The sequence below is a fragment of the Delphinapterus leucas genome, unplaced genomic scaffold, assembly GCF_059928025.1.
Source record: "Delphinapterus leucas isolate spDelLeu-1000000601 "Yukka" unplaced genomic scaffold, BTC_Dleu_Yukka2 spDelLeu_asBTCV2_sq25, whole genome shotgun sequence".
NCBI classification, from domain to species: domain Eukaryota; kingdom Metazoa; phylum Chordata; class Mammalia; order Artiodactyla; family Monodontidae; genus Delphinapterus; species Delphinapterus leucas.
The window spans coordinates 6,303,674-6,321,304 of record NW_028322234.1 but is presented as its reverse complement, the minus strand read 5'-3'; the positions used below and the strand labels follow the sequence as shown (position 1 = coordinate 6,321,304).

At 46.6% G+C, this 17,631-nt stretch overlaps 1 protein-coding gene across 1 annotated transcript in view; it reads right to left on the bottom strand.

Annotated features, from left to right (window-relative positions):
• Positions 1-17,631, bottom strand: part of NWD1 (NACHT and WD repeat domain containing 1) — a 75,021-nt gene that overhangs the window by 35,771 nt on the left and 21,619 nt on the right. Inside the window, 6 exon segments of the mRNA XM_089905880.1 lie at positions 3,619-3,741; positions 6,447-6,644; positions 11,428-11,586; positions 12,657-12,774; positions 14,664-14,823; positions 16,942-17,224. Of these exon segments, the coding sequence (XP_089762006.1) occupies positions 3,619-3,741; positions 6,447-6,644; positions 11,428-11,586; positions 12,657-12,774; positions 14,664-14,823; positions 16,942-17,224 (1,041 nt within the window).

The following is a 17,631-nucleotide window of genomic DNA, read 5'->3' as shown; positions in this document are numbered from 1 at the left end:
AGAAATAGCCTAAATAGCCCCCCAAAAAATTTAAATAGTTTAATAAATTCTGGAACACGATCTATCGAGAGAAATGAAATAATTTTGGTGCAGTTAAGCATTATAAAGATTCAGTGAATCACAGCAGCATTATTCATAACAGCCCCAAACTGGGAGCAGTGTAAATGTCCTTCAAGTGATGAATGGATTAAAACCTCTGTTCGTTCCATGCAACGGAATACGGCTCAGCAATGCAAAGGAAAAACTAACCATACATGTAACAATACAGATGAACTCAAACAATGTTATGTGGAGTGAAAGAAGTCCCACGCCAAAGACCACATGCTATACAATTTCATTTATATGAAATGTCCAGAAAATACAAACCTGTAGACTCAGAAAGCATATGGTAGTTACCATGGGGCTGGGGGTGGGAAGAGGGATGGACTGCAAAGGGGGCAGGAGGGATCTCCTTAGGGTGATGGAAAGTGCTACAGCAGGATTACGGTGATGGTGGCACAATTTGATAAATTTACTACAAAATCATTGACTATATGTTTAAAACACGTGTATTGTATGGTATGTAAATTATACCTCAATAAAGTTGTTTTTAAAAAGATTCCATGAAAACAAAAGAATGCTTATGGCAAAATGTTGAGGAAAAAATAATAAAACCATGTACATACTGAGATTGCAATCATGTAATATTTTAACATCTTTATTGAGATATAATTCACAAGCATAAAATTCACCTATTCACGTACAACAGTATAATTCACTGTTCTGGGAAATGAACGTTCCCAGAATTGTGCAACCATCACCACAGGCTAGGTTTAGAGTATTTTCATAACCTCAAAAACTGTCACTCCCTCCCTTTTCTCTCCTTATCATTTAAACCATCTTAAATTGTATAATCAGTGATACCAGTACATTCACGATGTTGTGCAAACGTCACCTCTATCAGATTCCAGAACATTTTTGTCACCCAAAAAGGAAACCCCGTCCCCATTAGCAGTCTCTCTCCATCCCCCTTCCACCAGCCCCTGACAACCACTAAACTGCTTTCTGTCTCTCCAGATTTACCTGTTGCAGACATTTCATATAAATGAATCACATACAGTGCAGTCTTTTGCGAGTGGCTTCTTTCATTTGATACAGTATCCTAAGCTCCAGCCTTACAGCTTCCTTGCTGCTCTATCAATGTTCCAACCTCATCTTCTCAGGGTCTTTGCACTGGTTGTTTCCCACACCTGGGATGCTCTACCCTTCTGCCCTTTGCACACTTATTCATAGCCTTTGTATCTTGGCTGAGTGTCCCTGCTCAGAGAAATCCTTTCCCTAACTGCCCTAAGTCAGTCACTTTGGTTATTGTAGCTCATGACACCCTGTTTTCCTCATTACACTTATTGCAATTTGTAACTACACTTTTGTCCGGCTTGCCTTCTCAAATACATGGATCTGACTCAGGGCCGGGATCAGGGTGAGGCAAGTAAGGCACTTACCTCTGGTGCAAAGTTTAAGGAGGTACCAAATGGCTGAGTTTTCCTTTTGCCTCTCTCTTCAGTATGGATTACACAGCACTATTACTCATCCTGTCTTTAAGACAGGTTGATGTTTATTCATCGTGGATTGTTTTGCATTAATTTTTTGATTTTTAAAAGCATTTTTAAAAATTACATTTGCAGGACTTTCCGCAGTGGTTAAGAATCCGTCCTGCAATGCAGGGGACGCCAGTTTGATCCCTGGTCAGGGAACTAAGATCCCACATGCGGCGGGGCAACTAAAGCTCGCGCGCCACAACTAATGAGCCCACATGCTCTGGAGCCTGTGTGCTACAACTAGAGAAAAGCCCATGCACTGCAAGGAAGAGCCCGTGCGCCGAAACGAAAGGTCCCGCGTGCTGCAACTAAGACCCAATGCAGCCAATAAATAAATAAATAAATAAATGCATTCGGGAATTCCCCAGCGGTCCAGTGGTTAAGACTCCATGCTTCTGCTGCAGGGGGCATGGGTTTGATCCCTGGCTGGGGAACTAAGACCCTGCATGCTGTGTGGCACGGCCAAAGCAAAATAAATAAATAAAAAATAAACACATTGCATTGAAATATTATCATGATGACCAAGTTTTTTTTTTAACTTTGGGATGCTCCTAAATTTTACACCCAAGGAGTGTGCCTCACTCTCCTTACCCGAGTTTCGGCCCCAATCTGTCTCTCTTCAGCCTCAGATCAGGGCCTGGTACACAGTAAGCACTCACTAATTGTTGGAATGAACCAACCACAGCTGTGATGGTTTTGTAGAAATGAAAACGTTACTTAGGCTCTGAGAGACTGTGGTAGACAAATTGCATAAATGACCACAATCCTTTACCCTCCAAGATCTATACCTTGTGCAGTGTGACTTTGCTCCTCCCATCAAGAGATGAAGCCAATTTCCCTACCCATTGATTCTGGATTGTTCTTGGGACTTCCTTTGGCCAATAGAATGTGAAGGGGTGCCAGTTCCAAGGCCAGTTCCAGGCCTTCAGAGACCTTGTACACTTCTGCTTGCCCTCTTGAAACCCTGCCTCTGCCCAGGCTCACCAGCTGGAGGATGAGAGATCATGTGGAACAGAGTTGAGTTGTCTCAGCTAAGAACGTCCTGAACCAGCCAGCTTCCAGACACCCCATAACTGGCTACATATGCATGAGCAAGCCTGGCTGAGACCAGAAGAGCTGCCTGGCTGAGCCCAGCCTGAATTGCCCAGTCACAGAGGTGAGCTAAATAAACAGCTATTGTTTGAAGCTACTCTGTTTGGGGTGGGTTTTGTTTTTTCTTTTTCATATTCTTTTCCATTTTGGTTTATCACAGGATATTGAATATAGTTCCCTGTGCTATACAGTAGGACCTTGTTGTTTATCCATCCCATATATAATAGTTTGCATCTACTGGTCCCAAACTCCCCATCCAACCCTCCCCTGCCCCCCTTCCCCTTGGCAACCACAAGTCTGTTCTCTATGTCTGTGAGTCTGTTTCTGTTTTGTAGATAAGTTCATTTGTGTCATATTTTATATTCCACATATAAATGATATCATATGGTATTTGTCTTTCTCTTTCTGCCTTACTTCACTTAGTATGATCATCTCTAGGGCCATCCATGTAGGTGCAAATGGCACCATGTCATTCTTTTTTATGGCTGAGTAATATTCCATTGTGTGTGTGTGTATATATATATATATATATATATATATATATATACACACCACATCTTCTTTGTCCATTCATCTGTCAATGAACGTGTAGGTTGTTGCCAAGTCTTGGCTATTTTCAATACTGCTGCTATGAACATAGGGGTGCATGTATCTTTTCAAATTACAGTTTTGTCCAGATATATGCCCAGGAGTAGGAATGCTGGATCACATGGCAACTTTAGTTTTAGTTTTTTGAGGAACCTCCATGCTATTCTCCACAGTGGCTGCACCAATTTATATTCCTGTTTGGGGTGTTTTGTTATGTGGCTATAGCTAGCTGATGCAGGAACAAAGGCCAGGGTTTTAATACAGAGAAATGAATTGGTAGTGAAGGGGCCCCAGGGGACTGATTGATTGCTGTGGGACTCTAGGAGGAAGCTGATCATAAACCCCACTTCCTGAGCCTCACCTGTGTGTCCAGGTAGGATGTGGATCACCTGCTGTTCTTCCATATCCCACACAGCTACCATGCTCTCCTGGGTGCCAACCACCAGCAGCTTCTCTTCCAGGCTCCGTGCCATGGCAGTGATGCCTGCAGCCACACAGAAACAAGAGTTCATGTGTCTGAGTGCTCAGCCATGAGGTACTCTAATGGGCCCCTCACTTCACAGATAAGGAAACTGGGGCACAGACAGAGTCACACACCTAGAAGTGGCAGAGCCAGGATTTCAAAGCCAGCGCTGTCAGACGCCAGATGAAGACTCTGGGTTGAAATGTTTATGTTGATCTGAGGTAGGAAAATGTGTCTCTAGTGTCTCTAGTTCAGCGGTTCCTACCCAGGGGCGATTCTGCCCCTCAGGGCACACTGAGAAATGTCTAGAGACATTTTTGGTTGTTACAACTGGGGACCAGGATGCTACTGGCATCTGCTGGGTGGAGGCAGGGACGCTGCTCAACATCCTGCAGTGCACATGATGGCCCCACCCCAGAGAAGGATCCAGCCGCAAATGTCAGTGATGCATGGTTGAGTGCACAGTTGGAGAAGACTCAGGAATGGAATTATATTGGCTGAGAACCCTGCTTTCGACTTCTCTTTGAGCTTGAGCTGTGTGGGAAAAGAAGGGCTGGTGCCCCAAAGAAAAAAATATTTGCCAATAGTTTGAGCAAACACAGCCCAAGGCTCTCTGCTGGGTGGATCTTGATTGGATCATCGCTGAAGACAAACAGGGACCAAGTTACACTGGAGAAAACAGCCCGAATATCAGGAGGCCAGACTTTCTGAATGCCCTGATGCCTTTTCCTGATCTGTGCCTCAGTTTCCTCATTTTTAAGGTGATGGGGAGGTGCTGAAATCAGAGCCAGTCAAGGTCTGAGAATCCAGAATTTTGTTTCTACCTCATCGGGACAGGGCATGAAGAGACGAGATTTTTTTTTCTTTCTTTTTTTCCCTTTTTTTTGGGGGGGGCGGATCACTCACTCACTGTGTGACCCTGGAAATGTGAACTCAAACTTCTCATTTTAAAAATGAAGAAACTGAAGCCCAGAGTGCGCAGGAACTTTCTCAACTTCAACATGACTAGAGCTCGTACAAGTGGCACATTTCCCTACTGAGATGAGAAAAAGAAAAAATTCACTTTGAGCTGTAACTTCCTTTGCCTACGCTGTGGCAGACATCACTAATCAATCACTGCACTCTCTGTGATTTGTCCCCCCCAATTGCCATTCTATCATGCTTCCTTCAGTAATAAAACCCACAGCCCACAGGTTTTAGGTGAGTACGTGGTTACTCAAAGACCATTTTTCCCAAGCTCCCTTACAGTTGAAGATGGCCAAGTTCTTAGCAGCACGACAGGAGCAGAAGTGGTAAGCTCTGCTTCAAGGCCATGCCTTTGAAGGGAAGGGGCCTGCCATCTACTTCTCCTTCCCTCTTCCCACTGGCTGGAATGCCATTGTGATGGTAAGAGCTGGAGCAGCTATTTTGGGCCATTAAATGGAAAGCTCACATTGAAAATGGCAGAGCAACAAATTTGAAAGAGTTTTGGTCCCTGACCCCCTGGAGATACCATATTACCTTTTCTTATGCCTGGACTATTGTGTGTGAGAGAAATGAACTCCTGTTTTATTTAAGCCACTGCTACTTTGGCCTTTGTTACAGCATCAGAACTTGTATTGTAACCAATATACCATTAAACCAGATTCAGTCTCAGAATCCTTCTCAACACAGCATTCTAGTAGCTGTCCCTAAATCAATTCTTCCATGCATTGTCCTTAGCATCTCTTAGAATTCCTGATTTGGAAGCTCTGTGCCTTGGGAGTGTAGCTTTCCCTACAAGGCTATGTGGCACAAAAATGGCCTGAGTCACAATAACTGGCATTTGAACCAAAGCTAACTGTATTCAATGATTAATGTGAGAGATTATGGGTGGGTAGATAAAGGGATGGATGAATGGAGGTGAACTGGTGGATAAGTGGACAGATAGATGGCTGGTTAGATGAGTGGGTGAGTGAATGTGTGGGTGTTAGATGGGTAACTGGATGAATTATTTGATAGATGGGTGGGTGAGTTGGCTGAGTGTGTGAAGGGGTAAAGCGAGGGGATAGGAGATGGCAAACTGGGGGAAATGGAAGGTAAGTGGTGTGGATAGAAGGGTGGAAGGAAGGGCGACTATTGGAAATACGGACAACTGATGGGTGAATGGATGAATGGGAAGGAAGGAAGGAATAAAGGAGGGAGGAAGGATGGAAGGACATACAGATGGATAGATGGAAGGAAAGGTGGAAGGATGAATGGATGGAGGGATGGGTGGAGGGATGAACAGACAGATGGACAGCTGGATGGAAGGAAGGAAGGAAGGATGGATGAAGAATGGATGGAGAGAACTAAATCCTCTTGTCCCTCTGACATTCTGGTGTCCCAGGGAGAACCTACAAGTTCCACCAGCCTCTCAGGGTCCAGTCAGGCACCAGTTCCTAGTTTCCAGACTTACTAGCATTAGGCTATAAATCTCAGAAGCTATCTATAAGACGGGCACCGAACTCTTAGAGATGAAACCCCAGAGGCAGTTGGCATGCCCTCGATCTGGGCTCATTAGCAGTATTTACACTAGTAATCTACAGTCCCTGGCGGGCAGAGGGAGCCGAGTCAGCATGAGACCGCAGGGCCAGGTCCTGATGGCACCCTTGGGGCTTCCCAGCTGGCAGAGGGGAGACCCAGAGAGCAGCCCAAAACACCTGCAGTCCACTGCCCCCAGGCAGGCAGGGGCCTGGCGGGATTTTGGCTACGCTTGGGAGACTCACCTTTGTGACAGCCGGTGAGGGTTGCCTGGAGGGGTCCTCCCGGGGGCTGGAGGAATCCTCTGAGGGGCACCAGCACAGGGTGTGGGCACATCCGGAACCAGCTCTACACCTGTTGGCACAGCTGTCCCACCAGCGCCGGATGTGAGGTGGTGAAGAAATGGAGGCTGGCCAGGAGTTCCGTATACAGGATGCTTCTCTCTGCAACAGAGGAGATGCTGGTTAAGGGGAGGGGCCCTGCTTCCCTGGGTGGAGCCCCCCTCCTGCCTCCTTTTCTGTGCTCCACACATACTTGCCCCTACTTCAAGTGCACCAGGTGGTTTCCCCCTCTCCTACCCTAGACCTTGGGTTTCCAGATAGCAGGGAGGATGCCTGTCTTGTTCATTGCTATGTTCTGAGTGTCAGGCACCCAACAAGTGTCTGTTAGAGAAATAATGATCACTTCTCCAGCACTTCATAATTACTGAGTGGGTTAGTGTCCTGTGGCTGCTATAACAAGAAAATCTGGGGGGCTTCAGACAAGAGAACTTCCTTCTCTCACAGTTCTGGAGGCCAGAAGTCCGAAATCAAGGTGTCGGCAGGGCTGTGCTCCCTCCAGAGGCTCTGGGGGAGGATGCTTCCTTGCCTCTTCCAGCTTCTGGGGGCTTCAGGTGTTCCTTGGCTTGTGACCACATCACCACAATCTCTTTTTAAATTTTTAATTGTTTATACAATTTTAAAAGGTTACACTCCACTTACAGTTATTACAAAATATTGATTATATTCCGCATGTTGTACAATACATCCTTGAAGCCTATCTTACACCCAATAATTTGTACCTCCCATTCCCCCACCCCTATTTTGCCCCTCTACCATTCCCTCTCCCCACTGGTAACTACTAGTTTTTACTCTGTGTCTGTGAGTCTGCTTCTTTTTTGTTATATTCACTAGTATGTTGTATTTTTTTAGATTCCATGTACAATTGATATCATACAATATTTGTATTTCTCTAACTTATTTAGACTAATGCCCTCCAAGTCCATCCACGTTGCTGTAAATGGCAAAATTTAGTTCTTTTTATGGCTGAGTAGTATTCCATTGTATACATGTACCACATCTTTTTTATCCATTCATCTGTTGATGGACATTTAGGTGCTTCCATATTTTGGCAATTGTAAATAATGCTACTAGGAACATTGAGGCACATGTATCTTTTCGAATTAGTGTTTTTGTTTTGTTTTTTTTACCCAGGAATGGAATTACTGGCTCATATGGTAGTTCTATTTTTTAGTTTTTTTGAGAAACTTCCATGCTGTTTTCCACAGTGGCTGCAGCAATTGACATTCCCACCAGCAGTATAGAAGCGCATCATCCCAGTTTCTGCCTCTGTTTTCACATGGCCTTCTCATCTGTGCATCTCTGCATTTTCCCTTTTTCTGTTTCAAATCTCCCTCTGCTTCCTTCTTATTAGGACACTTGTGATTGAATTTTGGGCCCACCTAGATAATCCAGGATAAACTCTCCATCCCAAGAACCTTAATCACATTTTTTTTTTGCCATATAAAGTAATAGTCGTAGGTTCCAGGGATTAAGAAGTGACTATATCTTGGCAGGGGGTGGGGAGGTGGGGGGCAGATTTTTCTGTCTACCACACAGAGGTATCATCATTACTATCCCAAGTGCCCAAGCGTATAACAGGGAAAATTGAGGTATGAAGAAGTTAAGCAACTTACTCAAGGTCACACAGCCAGTAAGAGGCAGGAATCTGACCCCCAACGTTTGATTGCAATGCCAAGTGAAGACCAGGGACATTGAAGGTAGACAGTTCATTTTGTCCCTGTTGTTGGAGCATCCTAACTGTGGAGCCTGGGGCAATGGTGGCAGTGCCCTGTGCCTGGGTTTGCTGGTGGGTGGAATGGGGCAGGGCCAGAATCAGGGGCAAGTGCCCCACTCACCACGGGTACAAAAGTTAAAGTGGTGCCAACAAACTCAACCATCAAGATAAGTACTATTTTAATGCAATATTTAAAAAAATCAAAACTGATGTGCCCGCCCCCTCATCCATTATGAACAAAATATCCGTCTTTCAAAATAAAAACAGGGACAGAAATGGCACCACACCAAGTCATCCTGGAGCCTGAGGCAATGGGAGAAATAGGGAATACCAACGGGCTTTCAGGAGCTGGCCGTACACTACTGGAATGTGGTGAGAGCGCATGGTTGCTCAGCTGCGCCATCTGGTGGGGACATTCATTCCTACACCTCCTCCTTGTTCTGGGCAGCCACAGGTTGTCAATCAAGAAACACTGCAAAGAACATACTGTGATTTGGGCTTTTAAATCTTCCCTTAAACTGGGCATGTAAGCCCAAGGCTGTTTTCCTGGGAAATCACTCCCTTCGAGGTTTAAAACTGCTGGCGAGCGTGAATGTAGGAGAAAGGTGTAACTGATCATGGGCACCAGTATCTCCCACTTGGGTGGGATCCTAGACACACTTTAGTTCTATCCCACATTTTGCAGATGAGGGAAGCAGAGGACAGAAATGACTTCTCCAAGGCCGTTCACGTCAAAACATTGGTGCTGTCACATGACCATAACGGGATCCTCGGATGGCGCCATGGGGACAGGCTCAGCATGAATTGACTAGCAAAACTTTCCCTTCAGCCCTAGGTGGGAGGGTCGACCAACATCCCCATTTTGCAGATGGGAAAACTGAAGGCTGCAAGGTGGGAGTGAGGATGGGGGAGGGGTGGGGTAGTTAGGGGCTTGCAAGGTCACACTGCCAGTAAGTAGCAGAGCCCAGATTTGAATCAGCATGATGGGACTCAAAATCCATACTCTTGGACTGGTCCATGTAGTAGGGATGGACATTTGGCAGGGAGCAGAGGCAGACAGATGATGCAAAAGAAAGCCAGCAGAAATAATAACTAAGAGTTAAGATAGATGGAAACAACATGCAATGATGAAATATGCAGGGGTGTGGTGGCCAGGGGTGGCCAGCGTCAGTGGTGGCCAGACAGGCTTCTCAGACAAGCAACAGTTGTCAGGTCTGAGCAAGCCACGGAAGGGATACAGGAATTAAGCACCTTTATAAAACCCCTTGTAAAAGCCCTCAAATCAAAACCAGCTGGGATGGGAATTCCCTGGCAGTCCAGTGGTTAGGACTCCAAGGTTCACTGCTGGGGCCCGGGGGTATCCCTGGTCGGGGAATTAAGATACCACAAGCCACGTGGTGTGGCGAAAAAAAAAAAAAAAAGAACGAGCTTGGAAATGTATGATAAAAAACCATCCTGGTCGCTTCACACTCATTAGGATGGCTTTTTTTTTTTTTTTTTTTATCAGAAAGTAACAAGTGTTGGAGAAGATGCAGAGAAACTAGAACTTTTATGCACTGTTGGTGGGAATGTGAAACGGTCCAGCCACTGTGGAAAATGGTCTGGCAGTTCCTCAAAAATTAAACACAGAATTATCAGATGATTGAGCAATTCTACACCTGGGTATATATCCAGAAGAATTGAAAGCAAGGTCTCGAAAAGATATTTGTACACCCATATCCACAGCAGCATCATTCACAATTGCCAAAAGGTAAAGACAAACCAAGTGTCCATTGATGGATGAATGGATGAGCAAAATGCGGTTCTTCCACACAATGGAATGTTATTCAACCTTAAAAAGGAAAGATATTCTAACACATGCTACAACATGGGTGAACCTTGAGGACATTATGTTAAGTGAAATAAGCCAGACACAAAAAGGACAAATACTGCATGATTCCACTTATATGAGGTGCCTGGAGTGGTCAAATTCATAGAGACGGAGGTAGAAGGGTGGGTGCCAGGGGCTGGGGGAGGGGGGAAGGGGGAGTGAGTGTTTAATGGGGACAGAGTTTCTGTTTGAAAAGATGAGCAAGTTCTGGAGATGGATGGTGGTGATGGCTGCCCAACAGTGTGAGTGTACTTAATGTCACGGAACTGTACAATTAAAATGGTTAATTTTATGTTATGTGTATTTTGCCACAATTTTAAAAAACGCAAACAAACGAAACACCATCCTGGACAGAGTATCAACGGAGGATTCAGAGATTCTTAAAGTTCCAGGGCAGAGTGTGGGCCAAATCCAGCTGAACGGTTTGTCCTGAGAGCTAAGAATGGTTTTTGTAAAATACATTAATGTTTTCGGATCGATGTTTGTAATTAGTGGGATGACAGGAAATACCAACTTTGAACCCCAACTGAGCAAAATGTTATCCCCCTGAACAAGAGTTCCCCTCATCTTTCTCGTGAGTAGAGCTGACTTACAAAAAAGTTGTGCTCAGGACTTCCTTGGTGGCACAGTGGTTAAGACTCTGCACTCCCAATGAAGGGGGCCCAGGTTTGATCCCTGGTCAAGGAACTAGATCCTGCATGCATGCCACAACTAAGGAGCCTGCGTGCTGCAACTAAGACCCAAGGCAACCAATAAATATTTTTTAAAAGTCATGCTCAATTATTATCATTCTATTTTGAATTTCATCAATAAAAAAATCTGTGGGAACATGTTTTCTCTCTCGTTATATTAAGTGTCAACATAATTTCCTCGATTTTGCCTGAAATATCTCCTATGTGGCCCTTTCCAGAATAAGATGCTGGGGGAATTCCCTGGCATTCCAGTGGTTAGGACTCCACGCCTTTACTGCTGAGGGCCCAGGTTTGATCCCTGGTCGGGCAGCTAAGATCCCACAAGCCACGCGGCACAGCCAAAAAATAAATCAAAATTTAAAAAAATAGAATAAGGTGTTGGGCCGTCCTGGTGAGGGGATCTGCTCTGCCTTAGTAGTTTTCACTTCTAAGCTCTCCCAGGTTCAGCTCAAAGTTCTAGAAGCTGGAGCTGGGAGAAACCCCTCAGCTATAGACAGGAAAGGCGTATGAGCTAATGCAAATCCATCTGGCGGCTCGGTGAGGAGAGTGGGTTTCTAGAAGTCAGTGCAAAGTGGACCACCCCGACCCAGCCCGCTCAGCCCGACTCACCCATGCCTCGGAGCTCCACTGCCGGGCGGCACAGTTGGGGGGCTTCCCGGACCAGGCTGACCTCAGGAAAGTCTACGTGAGGGGCGCACAGGTCAAGGTCATCCAACAGACCCTCAATGCCCCCGGAGATGCCCCAGCAGGAAATCCAGTTCATGCTGCCTGTGGGGAGAAGACGCGGTGCTGTGGGGAGCATGCGTCTCCTTCCAGCTCATCCTGGGAGGTGGGTTCTCACCTCCCCATTTCTCCCAAGGGCTCTCACTCAGCCATGCTGACATTTGGGGCCGGGTCATGCTCTGTGGTGGGGCCGTCATGTAGGGTGTATAGAGCAGTGTCCCTGGTCTCCATCCACTAGATGCCAGTAACTCCTCTGCAGTCGCAATAATCAAAATTATAAACATTGACAAGTGTCCCTTGGGAAGCAGAATCACCCCTGGTTGAGAATCATAGGAATGAATATGACGGATGAATGAATGGATGGATGGATGGAGAGATAGACAGGTAGATGATCGATAGATAGATAGGCAGACATAGATGGTAGATAAATAGAGATAGAGATAAAAGATTGATAGATAGATGGATGGATGGATAGATATAAAGATGATAGATATAGGTGGTAGATAGAGAGATAGAAATTATAGGTAGGTAAGTAGATAGATAGGACACATTTAGATGGATGGATATAAAGATGATAGATACAGATGGTAGAGAGAGAGATATGACAGATGAGATTTTATATATATATATAGAGAGAGAGAGAGAGGAAGAGATGATAGATATGATAGATTATAGATAGATGTGGATAGGTAGGTGATTGACAGATAGATAGATAGATAGATAGAGGATAGATAGATAAACAGACAACTATATATGGTAGAAAAATAGAGATAGAGATGGTAGATGATAGATTGACAGATAGATAGACAGGGTCTCTCTCATTCTAAGGCAGTTTCTTGCCCTGTGTACTATCAACTAGCCCTAGATGCCAGCAGCATGCCTCCCCCATTCGTGACAACCAAAATATCTCCAGACATCACCTAGTGTCCCCTCGGTGGGGGGGGGGCAGGGGATGGTGGCGCAGAACCGCCCCTGATGAGAACCAGTGCCTTAAAGGAGCCAAGGATTTTGAACTTCCCCCTCCCCCCTTCCCCCTTGTCAGGCTCTGGAAGGTGGGAGCACCGCAGAGGGTTGGGGACCTGCTCAGCCCCCTCCGAGATGGGTCTGGTCCTTACCCAGCACCTCCTGCTTCAGCTCCTCGATGCAGCCTGAGTGGATCAGGTGGTAGGGTAACTCCTTCAGCTTCCGCAGGTTTGCAACCGTGTCTGAGAACCACAGGGGCTGAGGGGCCACCTGCAGAGGAGGAGGGGGCTGGCAGCCAGGCCACTACTACACAAGCTCATTCATTCACTCCACAAACATGGGCCAGGCAAGGCACCAGGTGATGCTGGAGGGTGTGGGGGTGGGGACACAATTCCAGACAGAGATGGCCCACACCATCCTCCACCCACAGGCTGGGCTGGGACAGGAGGGGCTTGGGGCTCAGGATCCAAGGGGCATTGAAACTGGGTCTCACAGGATAAATAGAAGCCTCTCTGGTGAAGTGTGTTGGAACCATTGGCATTTCATAGCGAGGGACTGCCATGTACAAAGGCCGGGAGGTGGGAGAGAGCAGGACAAGAGTTTGGGAAGGGCTGAATTATAAGACAGAGTGGGGGATCATGGCGGGGACTGAGGCTAGGGAGGTTGTAGAGAGTAGATCACAAAGGTACTGAAGAGGTTGGACTGGAGACAGAGGGCACTGGGGAGCCATGGGAGGTGTTAGAGGAGAAGCATGATCAGATTGGATGGTCAGAAGCATCTGACCATGGAGGACGGACTGGAGCGGAGATCCTGAGGCTAGGAGACCAGGAAGGGCGTCAAACCACATCTCAAAGAGAGGATGTGGTTGAGCCTGCAGGGGTTCTGGGTCCACGGGAGAGGATCTGTGAGGTACCGGAGAGGAGAAAGGGAAGCATTGAGAAAGAATCAGACCTGGCCCAGCCTCTGGCCTCCCCTGTCCAGGAGGAGAGACAAAGAAAAAAGAAAAATCAAACTATAACCACTACTTAAAAGTGTATTTTCTAGTTGAAATCACTGTGCTACAGTTACACAAGATGTTAACAACAGGGGAATTTAAAAGAAGTGTCCACAGGAACTCTCTGAATACTCGTGGCAACTTGTCTGGAAATCTAAAATGATTTTGAAACTGAAAGTTTCTTTTGAAAAGTCTGAGTTCTGCCTCAGAGTGAAGAGAGCATGGAGTAAAGGACAAGTAATCAAGGGACTTCGCTGGTAGTCCAGTGGTTAGGACTCTGAGCTTCCACTGCAGGGGACATGGGTTTGATCCCTGGTCTGGGAAGATCCCACAAGCCTCGAGGCACAGCCAAAAAACAAAACAAAACAAGTAATCAAGAAGGAAGGAAATCACGGAAGATTTCCTGAAGGAAGAGGCATTTGAGCTGAGCCTTGAGGATGTTTGAGAGACAAAAAAAAAAAAAAAAAAAGAGGTAGTGACTTGCAAGCTAAGGACCCCAAGTCTTAGAGCTCCCTGGAACAAAAAAAAGACTGGAAAGAAATGTGTGAATAGTGAGTGACCTGGGGGAGGGAGTATAGGAGCAGATCTTCCCAAAAGGGGGAATTGTGGACAGTTTTATTTTACTGTTTGATCCTCTCTGTGTTCTCCAACAATCACACACTACTGTCCTAAGTGGAAAACAAAATGTGTTATTTTTAAAATGAGCAATGCTTTGGGGGTACCAATAACTGGAAATTGGATTGTTCCAGGGAATTCACAAAGGAAAATTCACAAAGGAAATCCAGGGAATTCACAAAGGAAAACGTCAAAACCCACCCCCCTCCCCGCACACACACATACACACACACACACACACACAAAAAAAAAAAAAAACAGGGAGGAAACTGGTGTGTCTCAGGAGGAATCGAAGCGTAGGGAATTAAAATTTATCCTCTGGAAAGTTGGGCAGGAGGGTTGCATAGTCCTCATCTGTTGCTCGCCACCCTCCAAATAATGCTCAGCGGCGGAGGTGACATCTAACCCTCCATGGGTGGAGAAGAGAAGGTGGTCAGGAGGGAGTTTGGGGTGGAAATGATGGACAGAAGGAGGCATGTGGTCCCTGCCTTGCAGGTGCAGCAGCTTGGAGGCTCCAAGTGGGGGGAGCAGGGGGCCCTGGGCACCTCACCTTGCGGTCCAGGTTCAGGGGTTGCGCCACAAGTGGCAGGATGATGAGTTTCTTGGTTCCCTGGCTCCAGGTCCCTGAGAATAAGTCGGCCAAGACTCCGTGACCCTTGGCTTTCTCGGGCCAGGACAGGTAGCGCTCTCGGACCACCTCGGCCAGCTGTCTGCAGAGAGGGGACACTGGGCGAGCTCAGAGGTGGTCACTGGCCTTCTAGGAGGCGGTTCCCCAATGCCAGTCCACCCTAAACCACCTTCCAGATGCTGGCTGGCTTAGCTGACCACTATTTGTTACCTATTATTTATCTCTCAATCGGCCCATCTTACTTTTATTCCTTAAAGAAATTTACTTTAAAAAGGAACATTTGGGGCTTCCCTGGTGGCGCAGTGGTTAGGAATCCGCCTGCCAGTGCAGGAGACGCGGGTTCGTGCCCCGGTCCGGGAAGATCCCACATGCTGCGGAGCGGCTGGGCCCGTGAGCCATGGCCGCTGAGCCTGTGCGTCCGGAGCCTGTGCTCCGCAACGGGAGAGGCCACAGCAGTGAGAGGCCTGTGTACCGCAAAAAAAAAAAAAAAAAGGAACATTTGATAAACAACAAGGAGCTACTGTATAGCCCAGGGAATTATACCTAGTAATAACCTACAATGGAAAAGGATCTGAAAAAGAATATATATATATATATATATATAAAAAACTGAATCACTTTGCTGTATACTTGAAACTAACACAAAATTGTAAATTAACTATACTTCAATTTAAAAAAAGGAACAGGGACTTGCCTGGTGGCACGGTGGTTAAGAATCTGCCTGCCAATGCAGGGGACACGGGTTCGAGCCCTGGTCCGGGAAGATCCCACATACCGTGGAGCAACTAAGCCTGTGCGCCACAACTACTGAGCCCGTGCACCACAACTACTGAAGCCCACGTGCCTAGAGCCCGTGCTCTGCAACAACAGAAACCACGGCAATGAGAAGCCCGCGCACCACAATGAAGAGTAGCCTCCCCGCTCGCCACAACTAGAGAAAGCCCTCACGCAGCAAGAAGACCCAATGCAGCCAAAAATAAATAAATAATTTTTTTTTAAAAAGGTGGAAACCCAAATGTCCACCAAAAAAATAAAACAATAATAATAAAAAAAGGAACATTTGCGTTCCTCAATAAGTTAAACATAAAATAAGTTACTGTATGACCCAGCAATTTCACTCCTGGTTACATACCCCAAAGAATGGAAAAACACGTTTTCAAACAAAAAGTTGTACATGCATGTTCACAGCAGCACTAGTCACAATCACCCAAACGTAGAAACAACCATGTGTCCATCAACGAATGAGTGGATAAATAATATGTGGTCCATCCCTACAAGGGAATATTTTCAGCCATAAAAAGAATGAAGCACTGGCACATGCTATAACGTGGATAAACCATGAAAATATTATGCTGAGTGAGATAAGCCAGACACAAAAGACCACAATGTGTGTGATTCCATCCATACGAAATTTCCAGAACAGGCAAATCCATAGAGACAGAAAGCAGATTCATGGTTGCCAGGGGCTGGGGGAGGGGGGATGGGGAGTGACTGCTCATGGGGACGGGGTTTCTTTTTAGGGTGGTAGGAATGTTCTGGAAGTAGATAGAGGTGATGGTTGCACAACATGTGAATATGCTAAATGTCACTGAATTGTTCACTTTCAAATGATGAATGTTATGTGAATTTCTCCTCAATTTAAAAAAGCAGTTAGTTGTGGGAATTCCCTGGCAATCCAGTGGTTAGGACTCTGTGCTGTCACTGCCGAGGGCCCGGTTTGATCCCTGGTCAGGGAACTAAGATCCCACAAGCCGCGAGGTGTGGCCAAAATTAAGAATAATAATGGGGCTTCCCTGGTGGCACAGTGGTTGAGAGTCCGCCTGCCGATGCAGGGGACACGGGTTCGTGCCCCGGTCCGGGAAGATCCCACATGCCGTGGAGCGGCTGGGCCCGTGAGCCATGGCCGTTGAGCCTGCGCGTCCGGAGCCTGTGCTCTGCAGCGGGAGAGGCCACAACAGTGAGAGGCCCGCGTACCGCAAAAAAAAAAAAAAAAAAAAAAAAAAAAGAATAATAATGATGATGATTATAAAAATAAAAAACAAGTTAGTTGTGTTAGAGCTGATGGTAAATGCTGCACTATGTGGACTTGGTTTCCTGGGAATGGGGAGTGAAGAAGGATCTGGAAGAAGGAGGAGCCTGGTCAGTGAGTCCTCGCTCTCGGGGTCCCACCTAGACAGTGTCACCAACCCTCTCGACCTACCTGTGGGCGATGGTCAGGAGTATGAAGCTATCCACGGGCCTCCTGGCCAAGTGGTTACCCAGATCTCGATGAAGCTTCACCCACATCAGGGGTGGGAAACGCAGCAGCTCTTTGCTGGGCGGGGTCCAGTCTTGGTACACAGCCTGCAGGACCTTGTCATCCAAGGACAGGACATCCTTCATCTCCGCCTCCGAGAGCCCACGCCTGCAGGGAGAAAGGACGGGCATTGGAACACACCTGTGTCTCCTGCACTTGGAGGACTCAGAAGCCGAGGAAGGGACAGCTCTATGGCATCCGGCCCATCACCAAAGTGTTCACCATGGGGATCATTATTTGGACGGTGCCCACGGCCAGCCGGTACCAACACCTGGTTACAGCTGTACCCATCAAGTAAGACGTTTCCTGATCTTTCCTTTTCTCACTCACCTACAGAACCCTGAACCATCCCCTTCCTGACCTCAGAGGAGTCAGGCAGCACTGGGAGGGAGAGAGGAGGTAACTTAGGAAACTAATGCAGAAACCACCCCGATGTGTCCTTGCCTTAAAAAGGAGGTGGCTTTAAACAGGATAAGCATTGGACTGGAATGGACTTCGTAATACCTGTGAGCATTTGCCTGGAAAAACTACGGGACTTGCCGACAAATTTCCTCAGGGTTGGAGAACAATCAGAGTTCATTTCAGAGCAGATGA